Here is a 24,637-nt window from a genome sequence, read left to right on the forward strand (position 1 = left end):
AGACAGGGCTCGAACTCCTGGGCTCAAGTGATCCTTCTGCCTCGGCCTCCCAAAGTACCGGAATTATAAATGTGAGCCACTGGCCTGGCCAGCAGTCTTTAATGTAACTCATTTTGAGGCGGTGGTCCTTGGGGCTCACTTCTCGGGTTTGGAACCTCATCCTCTTGGGGCCTGGCTTCACCTTGTACTTGCATATGTTGTGGGGAAGGGTCAAGAATTATCTTAGAAAGCAGCAGAACATCGCACCTGCCCTGAGGCAGTGGAGTGGCCTAGAAAGGACTGTCTGCTTTTGCTGCCTTCTCCTGAAAGGGCGCCCCTGACCACCTCTGGGTGCCGGCTCCGTGGTCACCAGTGGCCAGGTCAGAGCCTCAGGAGGGCGCCTCTTGACAGATTCCAGAGGCACAGCCAAGGTCATCTGGTTCTCCGCCCAGGTTGGGCTCGCTGCCAGGACAGTCGCAGGAGCGGCTCTTCTTTTGCCCCCACCCTGCTGTCTGAAAGCCTCATTGTGGTATGGGCATGGTTGAATGATCCATCTTGCAAAATTCTGCTAGGATTATTTCCTCCTGTGCTTCTCGCTCTGTGCCAGATGTCTGGCCAAAAGCTAGAGAGGGCTGAAAGGAGACTTCTACCTGACAAGCCTCTAAAATAGGAGCTGGCAATCCCTGCCTGCGGACCAAACCCGCCCCCAAGCAGTGAACAGTTGTTACATTTTTAAAGAGTTATTAAGAGACACCAAGAAAGAAGACTGTGTCACGAAGCCTGAAATATGTACTCTCTGGTCTATTACAGAAAATATTTGTTGATTTTAGAGTAGCTCTAACGTAAAGACAAACTATATTAAGTAATGTCACTTGTGGGCAGGAGACGACTCGGTGCACTTGAGTTTGGAAGACCTGGGCTCCAGTCCCACAGCCTTGGTTCTGTTGCTTAGTGCTGATGGCCTTGGACAAGCCACACACTTTTTCTTCTTTTGCCTCCCTTCCCTTTGTCTGCCCCTGCACTCCCCTTCTTAAGTAGGTATGATTATGATCTGCTTTGGTCTTCTTTATCTACTGAGACACAGAATGATGTTTAAACCTTACAGTACAGCTGGCTCTCTGCATCCATGGACTCTGCATCCGTGAGTTCCGCATCTATGGTTTCAACCAACTGTGGATCAAAAATATTACCAAAAAAAACACAATAAAAATAATACAATAAAAATACAGTATAACAACTATTTACATAGCATTTGGATTGTATTAGGTATCATAAGCAATCTAGAGATGATGTAAAGTACATATGTGGGAGGGTGTGCTTATGCAAATACTACACCGTTTTACATCAGGGACTTCAGGCTAGGCGAGGTGGCTTATGCCTGTAATCCTAGCACTTGGGGAGGCTGAAGTAGGAGGACCGCTTGAGGCTAGGATTTTGAGACCAGCCTGGACAACATAGGGAGACCCTGTTTTCACAAAAAAACAAAACAAAACAAAAAATTAGCCGGGTATGGTGGCTCACACCTGTAGTCCAAACTCCTCGGGAGGCTGAGGCGGGAGGCTGAGGCAGGAGGCTCTGCCAAATCCCAAGAGCTCAAGGTTGCAGTGAACTATGATTGTGCCACTGTACTCCAGTGTGGACAACAGAGCAAGACTCCAACTCTAAAACAAAACAAGGGACTTTGAGCATCCTCAGATTTGCAGGGGTTTTTTGAAACGGTTGATACAGATGTAATGCAGATACTGGGGGACGGCTATACTGCAAAAATACCTCCAGGTATTTATTAACATTTCTTGATTGCTCAGAGGCAAGTGCTGCAGGGGCAATTACTCCCAAACAAACCCAACCACACCGCCTGGCGTTTCTAAGATGGCACGCATTAGAGATTTGTACTTTGTGGGTAAGGTGACAGTATAACAGATCATATGAGTATGGTTAATAATTGAGCCGACCCCCTTTCTTGGAAGGGACCCAGACGTGACTGGTCTGATTCTGTCCTTTTACCCACGAGGGGCTCAGATGCAGCGAGGCGGAGCAACACTAGCCCTAGGTCAGGTGGCTGCTGTCATTTCGGAACGTGGAGCAGATGGCCTGTGATGCATGTGCTGTCCCCTTCCCCAAGCCTTTGTCCCTCCTCTTCACTCGGTGGCTTGGGCTTCCTCCAGCTCCCCTCCTCAAGCCCTGCTTCTTCCAGGCAGCCTTCCATGACCTTCCTGGAATGAGCTTCCTCCACAATCTGAGATGCCATTTACAGCTTCTTGCAGGATTATTTGGTTCATGTTCATGCCCCCCAACAGACTGCAGGCTCCCTCAGGGCAGGATCAACAGTATTCACTGGCTCTTTTGCCACCAGTAGGGAGCACAGTGCCTGGCATATAATAGGTGCTCAGTAAACACTGGTTGAGAGAACAAATGCAAGAGGTCTGGATCTGGACTCCACGCTCTACCTCCCAGCCCACACCTCCTTCTGTTCTCAGCCCTGCCTTGGCCTGGTTAGTTCTCAGGAGGGTGCTGTGGATGCTTGTTGGTGAGTCATGCGGCCTCTGGGCTCTTTGGCCTGTCCTGCAGCTGTATTCTTTCACCTTAGGCCACTGGAAGGGAACACCTGCCTCTCCCAGATGAACAGCTGGGCTCCGCTGAAGGTGCTGCACAATGACTCCGACATCCTCTTCCCTGTCAGTGGCGTGGGCTCCTACAGCCCAGCAGGTGGGTGTCTCCCGATTACTCCTTTCCTCCAATAAGAGCTTTGGCTTTGAGAACCAGCAGGAATGTCTGAGTTCCCTGGACAGGTAGGAATGGGAGCCGGGAGGCGCGGGAGTCGGGGTGTGGTTCAGGGCCAGGGGGAGCTCACTGAGATGCAGAAGTGAGAGAGGGCTTGGCTTCTCTCCCTGAACCTGGGTATCCTGAGGTGCTCTCCGTGGAGTGAGTGTTGGGCTGAACCAGCTGGCAAGTCACCAGGGCCTGCAGGCCTGTTTTTCTCCCTTACCAGTGGCCCGTTGAACTTGGTCGTTTAAAAGCTGACCACAAATAGTGATGACGATTTTGCCTCTTTGGAGATGCAAGAAGGTAACTGAACCCCTGTCTGTAAAGGCCCTGCCACCCTGTGCAGAAAAGTGCTTGGGGATCAGGAAGTAGCTTGGTTAAAAGCTGTTTTTGGGCTGGGTGCGATATCTCATGCCTGTAATCCCAGCACTTTGTGAAGCCGAGGCGGGTGGATCACCTGAGGTCAGGAGTTTGAGACCAGCCTGGCCAACATGGTGAAGCCCTGTCTCTACTAAAAATACAAAAATTAGCTGGGTATGGTGGTGTGTGCCTGTAGTCCCAGCTACTCACGAGGCTGAGGCAGGAGAATTGCTTGAACCCGGGAGGTGGAGGTTGCAGTGAGCCGATATCGTGGCACTGTACACCACCCTGTGTGACAGTGAGACTCTGTCTCAAAATAAATAAATAAATAAATAAATAAATAAATAAATAAACAAATATGTCTCTGGTATGGGTAAGCATTTTTCCACCATTCCACACGGTTGAGCACGTGCCCATGTGGTTTGTTATTGTTTTCTTTAGTGCAGGTCATGGGGAGGACATGGTTGATCCCAGCTAGCCCGTGGGGTGCAGTGTAATGCAGCTGGCACAGCATCTGGCTCAGAGAAGTGCCCAGTTGCTGTCCCTGCCCCCAGAACACCGCTGGGTCAGAGAAGACTTGGCCCAACCTTCTTAGGCGCCTCCTCGTTTTCTTAGGAAGCGAATGTGCCTTCTCTGGGCCCAGATTTAGGAAATTATGACTGGAGCCCACTAATCACTCAGGAAGCTGTTGAAATTCTGAACTGGGGTGTAGACTCTTCCTGTCACTTGGCAGGGAGCATAAACCTACTCAAACTAGCTGAAGCACAGAGGCAGGGCGGGGACAGTCACTGGCAGCAGGACGGGGCCAGTCAGATGCAGTACTAGCTCTAGAAAGTTGAGTAAGCCTGAGTGCATTACTGCTCTGAGCGTCAGCATTCCTGGCTGTTAAATGAGGCTGAGTGCTTCCTGTCTGTCAGTTGCTGTGTCCTCATCTGGAAAATGGGGATGACAGTGACAATGAGAGCCAGCATTTGCAAAGCCAAAGGAGCCCTGCACTGCAGTGTGGCTGACCCTGATGAACTCATCTGCTCTTCAGCACAGTCCTGTGAGAGTGGGGGGTGTGATTATATCAGCTACCTTTGAGATCCACAGTGAAGGCGCCCTGAGTTAATCTGGGGAAGGTGCCAGGCACATGCCAAGGCCCCTGGTGAGAGCTTCAGGGACATCTTGTCCATGGCCCAGGAGCTGGGGCGTTGGCATGGAGGGGGCTTTCTTGACTTGGTGGGGTGCTGTCATCTTTCTTATGTGGCCTCCCTCCACTTCCTGATGGGGGTCTGCCCACCTCTTCTTTTCCTAGTCCATCTTTTTTTTTTTTTTTGAGGTGGAGTCTCACTCTGTCACCCAGGCTGGAGTGCAATGGCATGATCTTGGCTCACTGCAACCTCCGCCTTCTGGGTTCAAGCGATTCTCCTGCCTCAGCTTCCAGATTAGCTGGGATTACAGGCATGCACCACCATGCCCGGCTAAATTCTTTTTGTATTTTTAGTAGAGATGGCGTTTCACCATGTTGGCCAGACTGATCTCAAACTCCTGACCTCACGTGATCCACCTCCTTGGCCTCCCAAAGTTGCTGGGATTATAGGCGTGAGCCACCGTGCCTGGCCTTTTCTAGTCCGTCTTTGCTCCGTGTTCATTCTCATGCCCTCCTTGGCCCATACCATGCCTCAGTCACATGACCTTCCATACCAACTGGAATTTCTCATGGGTCTCAGTTGAGGTCCCCTAAAAGTGACAATCTCGTAGGCCTAGCTCATGTTTGCAGGCCAGGCCACCGAAGTCCTGCATTTCTAGACCATCCATGGTCCAAATAGCCAAAGGTTACGGGGTTGGTGACCTTGCTGATGCCTGTTCAGCAGCAGTGTAGATGCAGGCAGGTCATCTGAGGAGGGGCAGGGGCTGGGAGAGAGCAGGTGGTCCCAGGATGTGTCTAGGACCCCTGGGGAGTTTTGAATGTGTGTTCACAGGCTCTGTCTCATGAACCAATTTCCTGCTCACCCTGTCCCGTTCCCCATGGAGGGGTCTTGTAGTTGGGTTCTTGAATTATTGTGGAACCGTGAGGTGCTTGCAGTAGGTGGTCTGATTGTTTTGGCAGCTCCTTTGCCGCTTAGCTGGGCCCCCTGAACCATCAGACATCCGGGTCAGCTCCTTTGCCGCTTAGCTGGGCCGCCTGAACCATCAGACATCCGGGTCTCCTTTTTCGTGCATGTTGGGCTTTGGTCTTAGAGAACCCAGAGCTCTTCCTACTTTTCTGGGCTTTCTGTAGCAAGTGTCTCCAGGGAAGGTAGCTCCCCATCAGCCTCTAGAGTCCTTGCAGATTTCCTGTGGTCCCACACCCGGCTGTCAGCTCGCAGAGTCAGCTCCATCTTCTCACTGCTGATGGGACCCCAGCTCCAGCTGATGTCGAATGCACTCTCTGGAGATGACGTGTGCCAGCGTCAGCCAGCATTTCCCTTCACTGCAGTAACGATGCTGTCAGGGGGCTTGTGAGCTGGGACAGCCCAGGGGCTGCGCACAGGGGCAGGACGTGGCATAGGGAGAAACATTATTCCAGGACTGTGTCAGGATGTTGGACTCAGAGCCAGGGGAATGGGTAGCCTGATTGGGACGCCAGGTTGCATCAAGTCCCTTCTGTCCTGATGCCCCATTTCCATGGGAGGTGTGGGGCCGACTGGTGCCAAGACTCTGCCTGCCTGCCCAGGTGGCCACCGCCACCATTTCTCCTGAGACTCCATTCCTTTTGCTCTGTTTCTGCCTCTTGTCCCTTCTGAGGGGCATCTTCCTTCCTTAGAGATATTCTGACATTCCCTCTCATTCTGGAGCCACTTCGTCTTTTAATGGAGACTTCCCACATGGAGGGCTCCTCACCTTAGGAGACTTTTGTCATCTTTGAACACGCTGGTGCCTTTGCAGTCACTGCCAGGGGGGATAGTTAGAGAAGGCAAAGGCACTGGCTGGGAGAGGATGCTTTCTGCAGCTGAGTGTTGGGAGGGAGAAAGGAGCAAAGAAGGGGGAACCCTGAAAGGAGTTCTCTTGAATCTTGGAAGAGATAACTGTGGTTTAGGGAGGAGTTTTGGAGTTGCTTTTCTTGGGTGACAGAGCCATTCACAGAAGGGGACAGCACCCCAGGTTGCAAGAGGAGACCCCAGACAAGCAGATGAGGACTGGGGACCATGCGTGATTCCTCTGGGAGTATGTGGTGTCTATACCTGAGCAAAGCAAATTCACCAGCATTGCTTTCCAGTTGCAAGGAAGGGAGAGCTACCCAGGTTTATTTTGAGTGGGAATAGTAAACGGGTGAAAAATCACCTGTCAGTACAAGGTGATATGACTGCTCATCTCTTCATTGAGGGTCCTGTATTTAGTGTTGGGTTTTAGGAAATGCACAATTTCCAAGGGCTTTCTTAGGTTCCTTTGAAACCTTGGGTCCTCAAACCCTTTGTTTCCCCATCAAGTCTAAAGTTCTATTTCTCCTTGTCCTCACGTTGGATCTTGGAAGTTGTTTGTTGAGGTTGAGGACAGACTGTGGTGGCTCTGCCATAATCTGATGTGATTGGTTTTAGCACTTAGCTCTTAGTGGGCAGTTTTACTGTTTTGGTTGTCAGTGTTGCGGTGGCTGGGCAGACACTGCCCTGGTTGTGCTTCCCAGTCAGCTTATACGGGTCGTGTGCTGTTTGGGGTTCCTGGTTTTCTTTATTCAGTGTTCCCACTGGATCACTGGATGCAGGCCTGTATGCTAAAGTGGGTACAGGCTCAGCTCTGCCATTGGACAGACCAGGGTTCAAACCTTTGCACTTGTTAGTTCTGTGATCTTGAACAAGTTGCTTAAATTTTCGGGATCCATTTCCTCATCCGTAAAATTAGATAACGGTATCTGTCTTGGGGGCCTTAAGGATGAGACGGTCTATGCTGTGTGCACCCCAGAGCGTCAGGCCCACAACAAGTACAAGCCAGTCGTGGTTGTGCATCGTGAAGGGGCCCGTGGGCAATCACCTGGGACCGTGTGGACGTTGTGTCCTCACTGAGCGTTCTCATTGAATGCTGGGTGGATCCATGCCTTTGCCCCAGCTGTGGATTTCCACTCTGCATGTTGGAGTCCCTGTCTTTGCTTCAGGGAATGTAGTCTGACTCTGCGTGAGTTAGATTAGCAAGGATGACAGGGAACTGGGGCATCTGCCGTAGAAGGCCTCTTAGATGGTATGGAGCCTTTGGACCACGGGGCAGTGGACACGACTGGTGAGCCAAGAGGAGGAGGTCATTTTGGGGGCACTGAGCAAGCAGTCTTGGATCCCCCTGGCTCTGTGATGGGATGGAGGGTGGGTGCCATGCTCTTGTGAGCTTACAGCCTAGTGCGACATAAGATGGGGTTGTGAGGGTCAGGATCTGTTGGTAGGCACAGCAGGGTATCCCAGTAGAGCTTTCTAGAAGGCAGTTAGAGATGTGGGACTGAGATTCAAGACAGGTCTGGGCTAGAGGTGAGGGCTTGAGCGCTGTCGTCTTCACGGAGGTGAGAACTGTAGCCAAGACCTTGCCAGATGTGCCGAGGGTGACAGAGGGCCGTGGGGCCATGATTCAGGGCCACCTTCACTCAGGAATCAGAGAAAAGATGGTGGGGAGGAGGGCCGGAGATTAGTGTTGGGAAGGTTGAGAGAGGGGAGCGCCAAGTAGGAGGGGATGGTGGGGTGGGGGCTGAGGGAGGGGTTCCTTGGGCCATTCCAGTTGACCAGGTGGGAGGATGAATGCCCGAGGTAGCCAGGATCTGTTATGGGGTGAGTTGATGCCACCCTCACTGAGCATTCTCATTGAGTTTTACATGCGTTAAGATGTAACATTTGGGAGTCTGAGGCAGGAGGATTGCTTGAGGCCAGGAGTTTGAGACTGGTCTGGGCAACATAGTGAGACCCTGTCTCTAAAATAAATAAATAAATAAATAAATAAATAAATAAATAAATAAGCAGGCCAGTCATGAGGGTGCATGCCTGCAGTCCTAGCTACTCAGGAGGCTGAGGTGGGAGGCTCTCTTGAGTCCAGGAGTTTGAGGCTGCAGTGAGCTATAATCGTGCCACTGCTCTCCAGCCTGGGTGACAGGAAAACCCTGCCTCTAAAAAAAGCGGGAGGTGAAGTGGACTTGAACTTCTTGAGAATTTGGAGTCAGTACAATAACTTGATGGAGACAGCAAGGTAGAAGAAAAGGTTAAAACCATTTTTTTTTTCCTGGTAAGTTTCCCTGAAGTTCAGCCCCTACAGAGCTGGGGGTTCTTGGGGCACCTTGAGTAAGCCAAGCAAAGATGGAGGGAATGGCATGGAGGATGGATGAGGAAGGCACCGAGGCGTGCTCTCTCCAGCACCATGTTCCTTGTCCCCGATGCACGGCTGGTTCCATAGTGGTGATTCACTAATAAGAAGTTTCTTTTTCTTTTTCTCTTTTTGAGACGGAGTCTCACTCTGTCTCCCAGGCTGGAGTGCAGTGATGTAATCTCAGCTCACTGCAACCTCCACCTTCTGGGTTCAAGCAATTCTTCCACCTCAGTTTTCCAAGTAGCTGGGATTACAGGCGTGCACTACCTCGCACAGCTAATTTTTGTATTTTTAGTAGAGACGGGGTTTTGCCATGTTAGCCAGGCTGGTCTCGAACTCCTGACCTCAAGTAATCCACCTGCCTTGGCGTCCCAAAGTGGTGGGATTACAGGCGTGAGCCACCGCGCCTGGCCCAAGAAGTTTCTTGAGTGAGCAAGGTTTCTCCTGGGTGATACTGGCCTTAATGTCACCATGCAGCCCAAGGCTCATGGATTTGCACGTTTTCCTGGAAGGAGACTTGAGCATTTATGAAAATTGTTCAGGTCCCTAGCCCGTTAGTTCCAGAGACTACTTATGGCCCCAGCTCTTGTGAATGCCTTTCCTAAATGCACTTAATGCAGGGAAAATTGGCCTTTTTAGAAAGCCGCAGACATTGTCAGGAATTAGACCATGCTGCCCTCTACTGTCTGATTCAAGGCACTACAAGCAGGAGCAGTTTTGTCTTAACAGCGAGCTGATTCATTATACCCGGTTTCTGGCCCTGGTTCTGAATATGGACTTCATGCATAATTCCAGGTAGCTCAAGGTCGAAAATGTCACAGGCCAGGCACAGTTGCTCACATCTGTAATCCCAGCACTTTGGGAGGCCAGGGCGGAAGGATTGCTTGAGCCCAGGAGTTTGAGACCAGCCTGGGCAACATAGTGGGACCCCCATCTCTACCAAAAAAATAAAAAATAAATTAGCTCGGCCTGGTGGCACACACCTGTAGTCCCTCCCAGGTACTTGAGAGGCTGAGGTGGGAGGACCACTTGAGCCTGGGAGGTTGAAGCTTCAGTGAGCCGTGATCACACACCACCACTGCACTCCATCTCAGCCTGGGTGACACAGTGAGACCCTGTCTCAAAAAAAAAAAAAAAAAAAAAAAAAAAAAAAAGTCACAGGTTAAGGGGAAGTATAGGGCTTTTAAAAAAATTTTTTTAATGGAGCTTCGCTCTTGTTGCCCAGGCTGGAGTGCAATGGCACGATCTTGGCTCACTGCAACCTCTACCTCCAGGGTTCAAGCGATTCTCCTGCCTCAGCCTCCCGAGTAGTTGGGATTACAGTCGTGCACCAACACGCCCAGCTAATTTTTGTATTTTTAGTAGAGATGGGGTTTCACCATGTTGGCCAGGCTGGTCTCGAACTCCTGACCTCAGGTGATCCACCTCCCAAAGTGCTGGGATTACAGGAGTGAGCCGCCATGCCCGGCCAAGTATAGGGCTTTCTGCTTCTACAGTGACTGATGCCAAGTCTGAGATTATCTCTGAACAACAGGAAACAGCTGATTAAAATCCAGCTTGCAGGAGAGATGGAGAAAAATTTCTTAGTCAAGTGATGTAGCAGATGAGCCAATGTCTGCATTGTGTCTTTGTCTTATGGAGAACATGTAGTGAGAAAAGTGACCTCTTTCTGTGATTGCTCTCTCTGCACAGATGCCCCCCTCGGAAGCCTGGAGAACGGAACAGGACCAGAGGACCACGTTCTCCCGGATCCTGGACTTCGGTACAGGTTAATATTGAGAAACCCAGTTGCCTGTGGCATTAAAACATCCTATTCACAGCTGTGCATTTTATTCTTTTTTAAAGATAGGAGTGCACCTGCTAGGATTAAAGGGCAAGGGTTTACTTCACATTTATGTTCAGATTTAGTCTTTTTTTTTGAGATGGAGCCCGGTTCTGTTGCCCAGGCTAGAGTGCAGTGGCGCAGTCTCGGCTCACTGCAAACTCCGCCTCCCGAGATCAAGCGATTCTCTTGCCTGAGCCTCCCAAGTAGTTGGAATTACAGGCACACACCACCATGCCTAGATGATTTTTTTGTATTTTTAGTGGAGATAGGGTTTCACCACGTTGGCCAGGCTGGTCTCCAACTCCTGACCTCAGGTGATCTGCCCACCTCGGCCTCCCAAAGTGCTGGGATTACTGATGTGAGCAGATTTAGTCTTTACATCACAGAAGATGCAGTTGCCTAGGGTCTTAGATCATTACTGCCTCAGAGAGACTGTATAAGAGATGGTAGATGACGAATGTCAACACCTTTTGGGGCATATCTGGGTGCCTCCTCTATTGTTATTTTCTTTTTTTTTTTTTGAGACAGTCTCGCTGTGTTGCCCAGGCTGGAGTGCAGTGGCGCAATCTCGGCTCACCGCAAGCTCTGCCTGCTGGGTTCACGCCATTCTCCTGCCTCAGCCTCCTGAGTAGCTGGGACTACAGGCGCCCGCCACTGCGCCCGGCTAACTTTTTGTATATTTAGTAGAGATGGGGTTTCACCGTGGTCTCGATCTCCTGACCTCGTGATCCGCCCGCCTCGGCCTCCCAAAGTGCTGGGATTACAGGCGTGAGCCACCGTGCCCGGCCTGTTATTTTCTTAATTTAAATATTTGTTGATATTTGATAACAAGATTTGACCATCCTAGTGTTGTATATTTAAGCCATTTAGATATTACATAGTATTTGTGAAGTGCTTAGTATGCTGTCTGGCATGTATTAAGCACTACACAGGTTTTCTTTTTGTTTTTTCAAATAAAGTATCTCAAGGGGAAATTGAGTTCTCCCAAGTTGTTGGATGCTTTTTTTTTTTATTATTATACTTTAAGTTTTAGGGTACATGTGCACAATGTGCAGGTTAGTTACATATGTATACATGTGCCATGCTGGTGTGCTGCACCCATTAACTCGTCATTTAGCATTAGGTATATCTCCTAATGTTATCCCTCCCCCCTCCCCCCACCCCCCAACAGTCCCCAGAGTGTGATGTTCCCCTTCCTGTGTCCATGTGTTCTCATTGTTCAGTTCCTAGCTATGAGTGAGAACATGCGGTGTTTGGTTTTTTGTCCTTGCGATAGTTTACTGAGAATGATGATTTCCAATTTCATCCATGTCCCTACAAAGGACATGAACTCATCATTTTTTATGGCTGCATAGTATTCCATGGTGTATATGTGCCACATTTTCTTAATCCAGTCTATCTTTGTTGGACATTCGGGTTGGTTCCAAGTCTTTGCTATTGTGAATAGTGCCGCAATAAACATACGTGTGCGTGTGTCTTTATAGCAGCATGATTTATAGTCCTTTGGGTATATACCCAGTAATGGGATGGCTGGGTCAAATGGTATTTCTAGTTCTAGATCCCTGAGGAATTGCCACACTGACTTCCACAATGGTTGAACTAGTTTACAGTCCCACCAACAGTGTAAAAGTGTTCCTATTTCTCCACATCCAGCATCTTTTGTTTCCTGACTTTTTAATGATTGCCATTCTAACTGGTGTGAGATGGTATCTCATTGTGGTTTTGATTTGCATTTCTCTGATGGCCAGCGATGATGAGCATTTTTTCGTGTGTCTTTTGGCTGCATAAATGTCTTCTTTTGAGAAGTGTCTGTTCATATCCTTTGCCTACTTTTTGATGGGGTTGTTTTTTTCTTGTAAATTTGTTTGAGTTCATTGTAGATTCTGGATATTAGCCCTTTGTCAGATGAGTAGGTTGCGAAAATTTTCTCCCATTCTGTAGGTTGCCTGTTCACTCTGATGGTAGTTTCTTTTGCTGTGCAGAAGCTCTTTAGTTTAATGAGATCCCATTTGTCAATTTTGGCTTTTGTTGCCATTGCTTTTGGTGTTTTAGACATGAAGTCCTTGCCCATGCCTATGTTCTGAATGGTAATGCCTAGGTTTTCTTCTAGGGTTTTTATGGTTTTAGGTCTAACATGTAAGTCTTTAATCCATCTTGAATTAATTTTTGTATAAGGTGTAAGGAAGGGATCCAGTTTCAGCTTTCTACATATGGCTAGCCAGTTTTCCCAGCACCATTTATTAAATAGGGAATCCTTTCCCCAATGCTTGTTTTTCTGAGGTTTGTCAAAGATCAGATAGTTGTAGATATGCGGCGTTATTTCTGAGGGCTCTGTTCTGTTCTATTGATCTATATCTCTGTTTTGGTACCAGTACCATGCTGTTTTGGTTACTGTAGACTTGTAGTATAGTTTGAAGTCAGGTAGCGTGATGCCTCCAGGTTTGTTCTTTTTGGCTTAGGATTGACTTGGCAATGCGGCCTCTTTTTTGGTTCCATATGAACTTTAAAGTAGTTTTTTTTCCAATTTGTGAAGAAAGTCATTGGTAGCTTGATGGGGATGGCATTGAATCTATAAATTACCTTGGGCAGTATGGCCATTTTCACGATATTGATTCTTCCTACCCATGAGCATGGAATGTTCTTCCATTCGTTTGTATCCTCTTTTATTTCATTGAGCAGTGGTTTGTAGTTCTCCTTGAAGAGGTCCTTCACGTCCCTTGTAAGTTGGATTCGTAAGTATTTTATTCTCTTTGAAGCAATTGTGAATGGGAGTTCACTCATGATTTGGCTCTCTGTTTGTCTGTTGTTGGTGTATAAGAATGCTTGTGATTTTTGTACATTGATTTTGTATCCTGAGACTTTGCTGAAGTTGCTTATCAGCTTAAGGAGATTTTGGGCTGAGACAATGGGGTTTTCTAGATATACAATCACATCGTCTGCAAACAGGGACAATTTGACTTCCTCTTTTCCTAATTGAATACCCTTTATTTCCTTCTCCTGCCTAATTGCCCTGGCCAAAACTTCCAACACTATGTTGAATAGGAGTGGTGAGAGAGGGCATCCCTGTCTTGTGCCAGTTTTCAAAGGGAATGCTTCCAGTTTTTGCCCATTCAGTATGATATTGGCTGTGGGTTTGTCATAGATAGCTCTTATTATTTTGAGATACGTCCCATCAATACCTAATTTATTGAGAGTTTTTAGCATGAAGCGTTGTTGAATTTTGTCAAAGGCCTTTTCTGCATCTATTGAGATAATCATGTGGTTTTTGCCTTTGGTTCTGTTTATATGCTGGATTACATTTATTGATTTGTGTATATTGAACCAGCCTTTCATCCCAGGGATGAAGCCCACTCGATCATGGTAGATAAGCTTTTTGATGTGCTGCTGGATTCGGTTTCCCAGTATTTTATTGAGGATTTTTGCATCAATGTTCATCAAGGATATTGGTCTAAAATTCTCTTTTTTGGTTGTGTCTCTGCCTGGCTTTGGTATCAGGATGATGCTGGTCTCATAAAATGAGTTAGGGAGGATTCCCTCTTTTTCTATTGATTGGAATAGTTTCAGAAGGAATGGTACCAGTTCCTCCTTGTACCTGTCGTAGAATTCGGCTGTGAATCCATCTGGTCCTGGACTCTTTTTGGTTGGTAAGCTATTGATTATTGCCACAATTTCAGATCCTGTTATTGGTCTATTCAGAGATTCAACTTCTTCCTGGTTTAGTCTTGGGAGAGTGTATGTTTCGAGGAATTTATCCATTTCTTCTAGATTTTCTAGTTTATTTGCGTAGAGGTGTTTGTAGTATACTCTGATGGTAGTTTGTATTTCTGTGGGATCGGTGGTGATAACCCCTTTATCATTTTTTATTGCGTCTATTTGATTCTTCTCTCTTTTTTTCTTTATTAGTCTTGCTAGCGGTCTATCAATTTTGTTGATCCTTTCAAAAAACCAGCTCCTGGATTCATTAATTTTTTGAAGGGTTTTTTGTGTCTCTATTTCCTTCAGTTCTGCTCTGATTTTAGTTATTTCTTGCCTTCTGCTAGCTTTTGAATGTGTTTGCTCTTGCTTTTTTTCTAGTTCTTTTAATTGTGATGTTAGGTTGTGAATTTTGGATCTTTCCTGCTTTCTCTTGTGGGCATTTAGTGCTATAAATTTCCCTCTGCACACTGCTTTGAATGTGTCCCAGAGATTCTGGTATGTTGTGTCTTTGTTCTCGTTGGTTTCAAAGAACATCTTTATTTCTGCCTTCATTTCGTTATGTACCCAGTAGTCATTCAGGAGCGGGTTGTTCAGTTTCCATGTAGTGGAGCAGTTTTGAGTGAGTTTCTTAATCCTGAATTCTAGTTTGATTGCACTGTGGTCTGAGAGACTGTTATAATTTCTGTTCTTTTACATTTGCTGAGGAGAGCTTTACTTCCAACTATGTGGTCAATTTTGGAATAGATGTGGTGTGGTGCTGAAAAAAATGTATATTCTGTTGATTTGGGGTGGAAAGTTCTGTAGATGTCTATTAGATCTGCTTGGTGCAGAGCTGAGTTCAATTCCTGGGTATCCTTGTTGACTTTCTGTCTTGTTGATCTGTCTAATGTTGACAGTGGGGTGTTAAAGTCTCTCATTATTATTGTGTGGGAGTCTAAGTCTCTTTGTAGGTCACTCAGGACTTGCTTTATGAATCTGGGTGCTCCTGTATTGGGTGCATATATATTTAGGATAGTTAGCTCTTCTTGTTGAATTGATCCCTTTACCATTATGTAATGGCCTTCTTTGTCTCTTTTGATCTTTGTTGGTTTAAAGTCTGTTTTATCAGAGACTAGGATTGCAACCCCTGCCTTTTTTTGTTTTCCATTTGCTTGGTGGATCTTCATCCTTTTATTTTGAGCCTATGTGTGTCTCTGCACGTGAGATGGGTTTCCTGAATACAGCACACTGATGGGTCTTGACTCTTTATCCAATTTGCCAGTCTGTGTCTTTTAATTGGAGCATTTAGTCCATTTACATTTAAAGTTAATATTGTTATGTGTGAATTTGATCCTGTCATTATGATGTTAGCTGGTTATTTTGCTTGTTAGTTGATGCAGTTTCTTTCTTGTCTCAATGGTCTTTACATTTTGGCATGATTTTGCATTGGCTGGTACCGGTTGTGCCTTTCCATGTTTAGCGCCTCCTTCAGGAGCTCTTTTAGGGCAGGCCTGGTGGTGACAAAATCTCTCAGCATTTGCTTGTCTGTAAAGTATTTTATTTCTCCTTCACTTATGAAGCTTAGTTTGGCTGGATATGAAATTCTGGGTTGAAAATTCTTTTCTTTAAGAATGTTGAATATTGGCCCCCACTCTCTTCTGGCTTGTAGAGTTTCTGTCGAGAGATCTGCTGTTAGTCTGATGGGCTTCCTTTTGTGGGTAACCCGACCTTTCTCTCTGGCTGCCCTTAACATTTTTTCCTTCATTTCAACTTTGGTGAATCTGACAATTATGTGTCTTGGAGTTGCTCTTCTCCAGGAGTATCTTTGTGGCGTTCTCTGTATTTCCTGAATCTGAATGTTGGCCTGCCTTGCTAGATTGGGGAAGTTCTCCTGGATAATATCCTGCAGAGTGTTTTCCAACTTGGTTCCATTCTCCCTGTCACTTTCAGGTACACCAATCAGATGCAGATTTGGTCTTTTCATATAGTCCCATATTTCTTGGAGGCTTTGTTCGTTTCTTTTTATTCTTTTTTCTCTCAAATTCCCTTCTCACTTCATTTCATTCATCTCATCTTCCATCACTGATACCCTTTCTTCCAGTTGATCGCATCGGCTCCTGAGGCTTCTGCATTCTTCACCTAGTTGCCGAGCCTTGGCTTTCAGCTCCATCAGCTCCTTTAAGCACTTCTCTATATTGGTTATTCTAGTTATACATTCATCTAAATTTTTTTCAAAGTTTTCAACTTCTTTGCCTTTGGTTTGAATTTCCTCCTGTAGCTCAGAGTAGTTTGATCATCTGAAGCCTTCTTCTCTCAACTCGTCAAAGTCATTCTCCGTCCAGCTTTGTTCCGTTGCTGGTGAGGAACCGTGTTCCTTTAGAGGAGGAGAGGTGCTCTGCTTTTTAGAGTTTGCAGTTTTTCTGCTCTGTTTTTTCCCCATCTTTGTGGTTTCATCTACTTTTGGTCTTTGATGATGGTGATGTACAGATGGGTTTTTGGTGTGGATGTCCTTTCTGTTTGTTAGTTTTCCTTCTAACAGACAGGACCCTCAGCTGCAGTCTGTTGGAGTTTGCTAGAGGTCCACTCCAGACCCTGTTTGCCTGGGTATCAGCAGCGGTGTCTGCAGAACCAGGGATTTTCGTGATCCGCGAATGCTGCCGTCTGATTGTTCCTCTGGAAGTTTTGTCTCAGAGGAGTACCCGGCCATGTGAGGTGTCAGTCTGCCCCTACTGGGGGATGCCTCCGAGTTAGGCTGCTCAGGGGTCAGGGGTCAGGGACCCACTTGAGGAGGCAGTCTGCCCGTTCTCAGATTTCTAGCTGCGTGCTGGGAGAACCACTGCTCTCCTCAAAGCTGTCAGACAGGGACATTTAAGTCTGCAGAGGTTACTGCTGTCTTTTTGTTTGTCTGTGCCCTGCCCCCAGAGGTGGAGCCTACAGAGGCAGGCAGGCCTCCTTGAGCTGTGGTGGGCTCCACCCAGTTCGAGCTTCCTGGCTGCTTTGTTTACCTAAGGGAGCCTGGGCAATGGTGGGTGCCCCTCCACCAGCCTCGCTGCCGCCTTGCACTTTGATCTCAGACTGCTGTGCTAGCAATCAGCAAGACTCCATGGGTGTAGGACCCTCCGAGCCAGGTGCGGGATATAATCTCCTCGTGCACTGTTTCCTAAGCCCTTCGGAAAAGCGCAGTATTTGGGTGGGAGTGGCCCGATTTTCCAGGTGCCGTCTGTCACCCCTTTCCTTGAACAGGAAAGGGAACTCCCTGACCCCTTGCGCTTCCCACGTGAGGCAATGCCTCACCCTGCTTTGGCTGGTGCATGGTGCACTGCACCCACTGTCTGGCACTCCCTAGTGAGATGAACCCGGTGCCTCAGATGGAAATGCAGAAATCACCCGTCTTCTGCGTCGCTCACGCTGGGAGCTGTAGACTGGAGCTGTTCCTATTCGGCCATCTTGGCTCCTCCCTTTTTTTTTTTTTTTTTGAGACAGTCTTACTCTGTCGCCCAGGCTGGAGTGCAGTGGCACAATCTTGGCTCACTGCAACATCCGCCTCCTGGGTTCAAGTGATTCTCCTGCCTCAGCCTCCCAAGTACCTGGGATTACACATGTCCACCACCATGCCCAGCTAATTTTTGTATTTTTCAGTAGAGACGGAGTTTCGCCATGTTGGCTAGGCTGGTCTCGACCTCCTGACCTCATGTGATCCGCCCGCCTTGGCCTCCCAAAGTGCTGGGATTCCAGGCGTGAGCCACCACGCCCAGCCTGGTCATAACATTTTTCTGTAGCCTGGGTGACAAAGCCAGACCCTGGATGCTTGGTGGCAGAACCGAAATGGACACCAAAGTCTTATGCCACTGCCATCCTTGCTGCTATTACCGTTTTCTTCTGTCTCTCCTCTTGGCTGTAATTTGGGGTCCCAGGGTGCTATTACATCCTTATTTTCAAACTTAGCTCTAGAGTGGAACTTCCTGACTACCGTAAACCATATTAGATGCCATGGTCTTACCTGGAACAGGCAAGGGTTCTGCTCTCTCAAAATGACATTGCTTGTAGGAAGCTTGTCCCAGTTAGTTCAGTGTCAGAAGGAATTGGTGTTGCCAGACCCTTCCAGGGGGTGGAGTCTTTTTTTGCTATTTATTTTAGAAAATGTGACTAGGCATGGTGGCCCATGCCTGTAATCTCAGCACTTTGGGAGGCCAAGGTGGGAGGATTACTTGAGGCCGGGAGTTCAACACCACCAGTCTGGGCAAGTGAGACCCTGTCTTTACAAATAAAACAACAACAAAAATTATCCAGATGTGGTGGTGCATGCCTGTAGTGTCAGCTACTTAGGAGACTGATGTGGGAAGATCACTTGAACCCAGGAGTTCAAGCCTTCAGCGAGCTGAGATTGCACCACTGCACTCCAGCCTAGATAACGGAGTGAGACCCTGTCTTAAAAAAAAAAAATTGGAAAATGCAACAGTAAATGAAAAAAGAAAATCACTCTTAACCCTCAACTCCATTATGTTGTTGATGTTTTGGTACTTTTCCTCCTAGTCATGGGGTGTGTGTGTGTGTGTGTGTGTGTATATCTCTGTTAACCATGTGATGACCGTGCTGTTCTCACCAAAGATACTAAACTTTATTTTTCATGTTGTAAATTATTTGTAAACATACAGTTGATTCTTATTATTCCCAGTAGTTGTATTCTATAAAGTTGCTATGAAGACTGAACCAGTGCTCCTAGGGGAAGTACATGGTTAAGTTGCTTTGAGGCTCTGGTCACACATTTTGTTTTTGAGATGAACTGTTGCTCTTTTGCCCGGGGCTGGAGTGCAGTGGCGTGATCTTGGCTCACTGCAACCTCTGCTTCCTGGGTTGAAGTGATTCTCCTGCCTCAGCCTCCCAAGTAGCTGGGATTACAGGCATGTGCTACCACACCCAGATAATTTTTGTATTTTTAGTAGAGAAGGGGTTTTGCCATGTTCGCCAGGCTGGTCTCGAACTCCTGACCTCATCTGATCCACTCGCCTCGGCCTCCCAAAGTATTGCGATTACAGGCATGAGCCACCACACCTGGCCTGGTCACAGCATTTTTATCAACTGATCAACACATAACCTGGTTTTATGTCTGTTCCTGTTTAAAGACACCTTGTTTAATGTATGCAGTTGATTCATTAACATTGAATTCACAGCCAGCAGCACTGTAAGCCATGCCTGAATGAAGCATCTCTAACTCACAAATTATCTCCATACGGCACATCACAGCCTTCCTGTGCTTAGGAATTGTCGGCAGTACCACTTCAGCACTGTGCTTGGGGACATTTTAAACAACAAAATCAAGTGGAAAAAAAGGCCGGGTGTGGTGGATCATGCCTGTAATCCCAGCACTTTGGGAGGCCGAGGCAGGTGGATCACTTGAGGTCAGGACTTTGAGACCAGTCTGGCCAACATGGCGAAACCCCATTTCTAGTAAAAATACAAGAATTAGTCGGGTGTGGTGGTGCGGGCCTGTAATCCCAGCTACTTGGGAGGCTGAGGCACGAGAATCGCTTGAACCCAGGAGGTGGAGGTTACAGTGAGCCGAGATCACGCAAAAGAAAGAAAAGTGGGAAAAAAAAATGCTAAAAACATGGCAGTAAATAGACAGCAAAGAGGAATCTTGTTTACGGTGTGAGATCTGAGGTCCCAGCTGTTCGACTTCAGCTGAGAATATGCACATTAGGGAGTGAAATTATTGGCCTCTGCACGTGTTCATGAATGATTGTGAAAGCACCTCAAGTATTGACTTTGGGGTTACAAATAAATTTTAGTGCGTAGATGAATTTCCAAATACGGAATCTGCAGATAACCAGGCCTGACTAATTTCCAATGACTGCCTCTATCCCTGCTAGTAGAGGTACCGGAGTAAACCAACCTCTGCTAGTTTTTGGAATGGTGAGGGTGTGTACTTTCAGTGGCTGAGTGTAACTTCCTCCTGCCTGCTTTTTCCTAGCGTGGAAGCCAGCTCTCCAGGCCACGGAAGTCCTCTGAGCAGCCTGTTACCTTCTGCCTCAGTGCCAGAGTCCATGACAATTAGTAAGTACTTTCGCAGCCCCCTCCACCAGCTCTGGGATGACTTCTGGCCCACATCTCATGGCGGTGCCTTTGTGCTTCTAACCCTGTGACTGTGAGTTCAAGTCAGGTGTGTACGTCCCTGGTTGTAGACTGGAGGTGTGGTACGTGCTTGTGGATATCCAGAACCGTGGTTAATGCGTGGCGCTTGGGTGTGTGCACGCTAAAGGGCGTGCCTCAGGGTGAAGCAGCCTTGCCGTAGACTTCTGTGGTTCCAGGTTTCGGGGTTTGCCTCCCATAATGCAGTTAGCTACAGAGGACCTATTCTAGTTGGATTTCCTTTGTAACTCTGAAGGACTCATTTTTGTAAGTGAAGAAGAATATGTCTCTCCAAGATGATTAAACTTTGCTAATGATCAGGCTTCAACTGTTTCCAACTTTACTACCTAGAAAAAGTATTAGAGATATAGCAAGGAAGACTAGGTTTGAATGGCTTTGTATAACAAAGAATAAACCAACTGTTATGTAAACTGACTGGTGCTCCTGGTATCTCACTCATGGCTTGAGCCAGCATTTGTCCCATGGCCTCCCCTGGAGGCAGAGGGGGCACTTGTTCCCAATTAAAAAAAAAAATTAGCTTTTGTTGCTAAGGAAGGAAGAAGGCGTTTGGGAGGCACCTAGCGTTTTCTGATTGAAGGGTGAAGCAGGAAGTGAGCAGACACTATATAAACCAACAGTTGGTTTATTTTTTGTACACAAAGCCATTCAGATCTACTCTTCTTGAAGTTCCGGTGGTTAAGGAGATGTGATGGAAATTTCTCTCTATCCAGAGGTAGATGGGCTGGGGCCGGTATGTGGCTCCACGGCCATCAGAGACCGGGACTCCTCCTGTCTTGCCTTGTAGACCAAAATAGCCATTTTAGCTCCAGCCATTTCATTCTCATTCCAGGCGGCAGGAAGGAGGAGAGAGCAGAGAGACTTCGTCTATTTCTACATATAGGATTCAGGGGCCTGAGCTTGGATAGGGAAAAAAATTACAATGTTTTTCATTTAGCTCTGGGTGAAATATAGTATTTTCTTCAATTATGATCATTCTATTTTGATGTAATTGGTTTCCTTTGCGATATGGTATGTTTTATATATTTTAATACATTTTCCTGAATAGGAGCCCATGGTTATTCCTAGATTACAGAATGGGCTCTTGGTACAAAAACGTTGAAGCTCCCCCCACCTTCACTAGAAGGTGCTCACAGTATACCACTCGTGTCTTGGGCCAGCATTTATCTCATGGCCCCCCTTGGCTGCAGAGGGGGCAATTGTTCTTGATAAAAAGGAAATTAGTTTTTGTTGCTAAGGAAGGAAGAAAGAGTGTGGGAGGCACCCAGCATTCTTTGATTCAAGGGTGAAGCAGGAAGTGAGCAGACACCGTAAGGCTGCTGCGTGGGAACGGCTGGCCGCACTTTTTGTATGTGAGCATGTGTGGTTTACTGTGGCGCTGCTCAGCCCTGAACTCCGCTGAGCAGGTGTTAATAGATCACTCAGTCCATGGGACACAGGGTGGGAGAGTATGTAGCTGGCTGCTTTTCACCTGTCAATCTTTTGTTTACCACAGTACTGTTCCTTACCCTATAGTTTACTTTATTATTCATTTTTATTTATTTATTTTTTTGTAGAGTTGAGGTCTCACCATGCTGTCCAGGCTGGTCTTGAACTCCTAGGATCAAGCGATCCACCCGCCTCAGCCTTCCAAAGCGCTGGGATGACAGGCGTGAGCCACCGTGCCCGGCCTACTACAGTTTACTTTTTTTTTTTTTTTTTTGAGAGAGAGTCTTGCTCTTGTCTCCCAGGCTGGAGTGCAATGGCACGATCTCAGCTTACTGCAACCTCCACCTCCTGGGTTGAAGCGATTCTCCTGCGTCAGCCTCCCAAGTAGCTGGGATTACAGGCCCACGCCTGGCTAATTTTTGTATTTTTAGTAGAGATGGGGTTTCGCCATGTTGGTCGGGCTGGTCTTGAAGTCCTGACCTGATGATCTGCCCGTCTCGGCCTCCCAAAGTGCTGGGATTACAGGTGTGAGCCACCGTGCCCAGACTGTAGTTTACTTTTAATGATGCACTTAAACAAATGTGAATTCCTTTATTTTTTTGAAAAAGGAAGCTTTATCTCACTACTGTAAATGGAGAGTCACTATGAGTTAACGAAACCAGCAGGTCGCTGTAAAATGAAGACAGTGGAAGGAAACTATTACTAAGTGTGCCTGGCGTGGTTGCCTGCCCTGGGTTCTGATTGAGACCCACTCTCGTTGTTCAAAAGAGAGATGAGTGCTGCTTCTTTTTGGCCCCGGCCTGTGGCAAGTATGTCAGTCTTCATACTGCTGGGAAGCTCTGTAACCACCAGCAAGACCAGAAGTGGGGTGATCAGCAGTGCAGGAAAGCCCATTTGGGTGCAGTCCCCGCACGTAGCCCTTTTGGAAGTGCTTCTCCAAAAGGGAATTGTGCTGGAAAAGTAGGGATTGAAACCAAACAGCCACATCCTGCCATGAGGATGCTCTTTATGGCCCCACTGACCAAGAAATCACAGCTTCTGTACTCAGTGATGACTGCTTGACTTCAGTTGAGGAAAACAATGAAGTTCTGTAGCCAGGCGTGGTGGCAGATGTCTGTAATCCCAGCTACTCGGGAGGCTGAGGCAAGAGAATTGCTTAAACCCCGGGAGGTGGAGGTTGCAGTGAGCCGAGATGGCGACACTGCACTCCAGCCTGGGTGCCAGAGCGAGACTCTTTGTCTCAAAAAAAAAAAAAAAAAAAAAAAAGAAAAGAAAAAAAAGCTAAAATAAAAGTTTCGGGGAAAAAAATTTAGGGATAAAACCTTGGTGAAGTTCTGATTGCTGGATTTGGTCACAAAGATCATGCTGTTGGTGACATCCCTGGGGTCCGAGTTAAGGTTCTCAGAGTAGTCAGTGTCTCTCCCTTGGTCCTATGCAAAGGCAAGAAGGAAAGACCAAGATAATACATTTTGGTGGTGAAAACACAGTAGAAATATATTTTTATAAGCCAAAGGCAAAGAGATGTGTCAGCGAGTCACATTAGAAAGGTGTTGAGGCTATCCTGTTACTGAACTGATGGTAATGGAGAGGACTGAGGATGAGAAAAGAAGCCACTCCTGTGACTTGCTGGGATCTAACGCCACATCGCTTCCCAGCACCTACGATTCTGTCTCTGTGTGGGTGGCACTGTGGTGTAGATGGACAAGACTTGACTCTGGCTGTGAGGCACAGCTACTGTAAAGAACACTGCGTTTTGATTTATGGGCATTTTTTTTTTTTTAAAGGACAGCAGCCCCGAGATCATGCCTGCGAGCCTTTGTAGGCACCGTAAGTAGGGCTGCAGGCATCCCTGTGTGCCCCGGCAGGTGTCTGACATTCTGTTTCCCAAGAGTTCCTGCGGCCGGGGCTGAGGTCCCAGCATCTCAGATAAACACGGTTTGCTTTGTCTGCTGCGTCTCAGGTCCACATAGAGCATGGTGTCTGGGCCTTCCTCAGCCGCTTTCTGTCTTTGAGGAAGTCACTGGCCTTGCCTGTGCATTTTCAGTGATGACATACATGCCCTGAAACATGCTCGAGTTAGGCCAGTGACAGAGGCGTAGATTGTTTTTCTTGTTTTGACTCAGACAATTTTTTAGAAACTATATCATTTTATTATTTGGCATTTTGAGCAAGTTTGGGACATATCCAGAGCTTATACCTTGAATCTCTGAAGAAAAAAATGTCACCATGTCTGCATTTGAGCCTTGATACTTGGTAGAAACGTGGTCTGTGGTTAGGATTGTGTGTGGGTGGCTGGGACAAGGGGCTTCTGTCTTCTGCGGTGCCTGTACCTTTAGGAAGTCTTCAAGGACAGTGCTGTTGTCTACCCTGGATGTCATCCAGCACAGATGAGGGGTCAGGAATCCTAGAAATTTTGAGCGAAGGGTGGTTTTCAATTGTTTTCCCACCCTGCCATCACCTCCTGTGTCACATGCAAGAGGAGTAAGAAGAGTGGGTCTGTCTGGGTGTCCGGGGTATTTGCTTGGGCTACCGTAACAAGGGGCCACAGATAGGGTGGCTTCAACAACAAAAACTTATTTTCTCGGCCGGGCACGGTGGCTCATGCCTGTAATCCTAGCACTTTGGGAGGCCGAGGTGGGGGGAATCACTTGAGGTCAGGAGTTCAAAACCAGCCTGGCCAACATGGTGAAACCCCGTCTCTACTAAAAATACAAAAAATTAGCATGGTGTGGTGGCTGGCACCTGTAATCTCGGCTACTCGGGATGCAGAGGCAGGAGAATCGCTTGAACCTGGGAGGCAAAGGCTGCAGTGAGCTGAGATTGCACCACTGCACTCCAGCCTGGGCGACAGAGCAAGACTATGTCTCAAAAAAAAAAAAAAAAAACCCTCAAAACTTATTTTCTTACAGTTCTGGAGGCTGAAAGACCAAGATCAAGGTGACAGCAGGGTTGATTTCTGGTAAGGCCTCTTTCCTTGGCTTGCAGACAGCCACCTTCTCTCTGTCCTTATGTGGCCTTTCCTCTGCAGGCACATCCTGGTGTCCCTTCTCTCTCCTTATAAGGGCACCGGTCCTGTGGGATCAGAGCCCCATGCTTATGACCTTATTAACTTTGATTACCTCATTAAGGCCTTGTCTCCATATAAACTCCGATTGGGAGTTAGGG

General features: G+C 47.3%; 1 protein-coding gene across 5 annotated transcripts in view; it reads left to right on the top strand.

Annotated features, from left to right (window-relative positions):
* SNX29 (sorting nexin 29) overlaps nt 1-24,637 on the top strand; it is a 593,890-nt gene that overhangs the window by 82,905 nt on the left and 486,348 nt on the right. For all 5 annotated transcript variants that reach the window (XR_010110475.1, XM_034939805.3, XM_034939806.3 and 2 more), the window contains 3 exons: nt 2,567-2,685; nt 10,090-10,165; nt 19,869-19,951. Coding sequence is in view for 4 of the 5 variants with exons in the window: in XM_034939805.3 (XP_034795696.1) it covers nt 2,567-2,685; nt 10,090-10,165; nt 19,869-19,951 (278 nt within the window). In the remaining variant the exon portion in view is untranslated. The remainder of the gene's footprint in view (nt 1-2,566; nt 2,686-10,089; nt 10,166-19,868; nt 19,952-24,637) is intronic.

The sequence above is a fragment of the Pan paniscus genome, chromosome 18 (assembly GCF_029289425.2).
Source record: "Pan paniscus chromosome 18, NHGRI_mPanPan1-v2.0_pri, whole genome shotgun sequence".
NCBI lineage: Eukaryota > Metazoa > Chordata > Mammalia > Primates > Hominidae > Pan > Pan paniscus.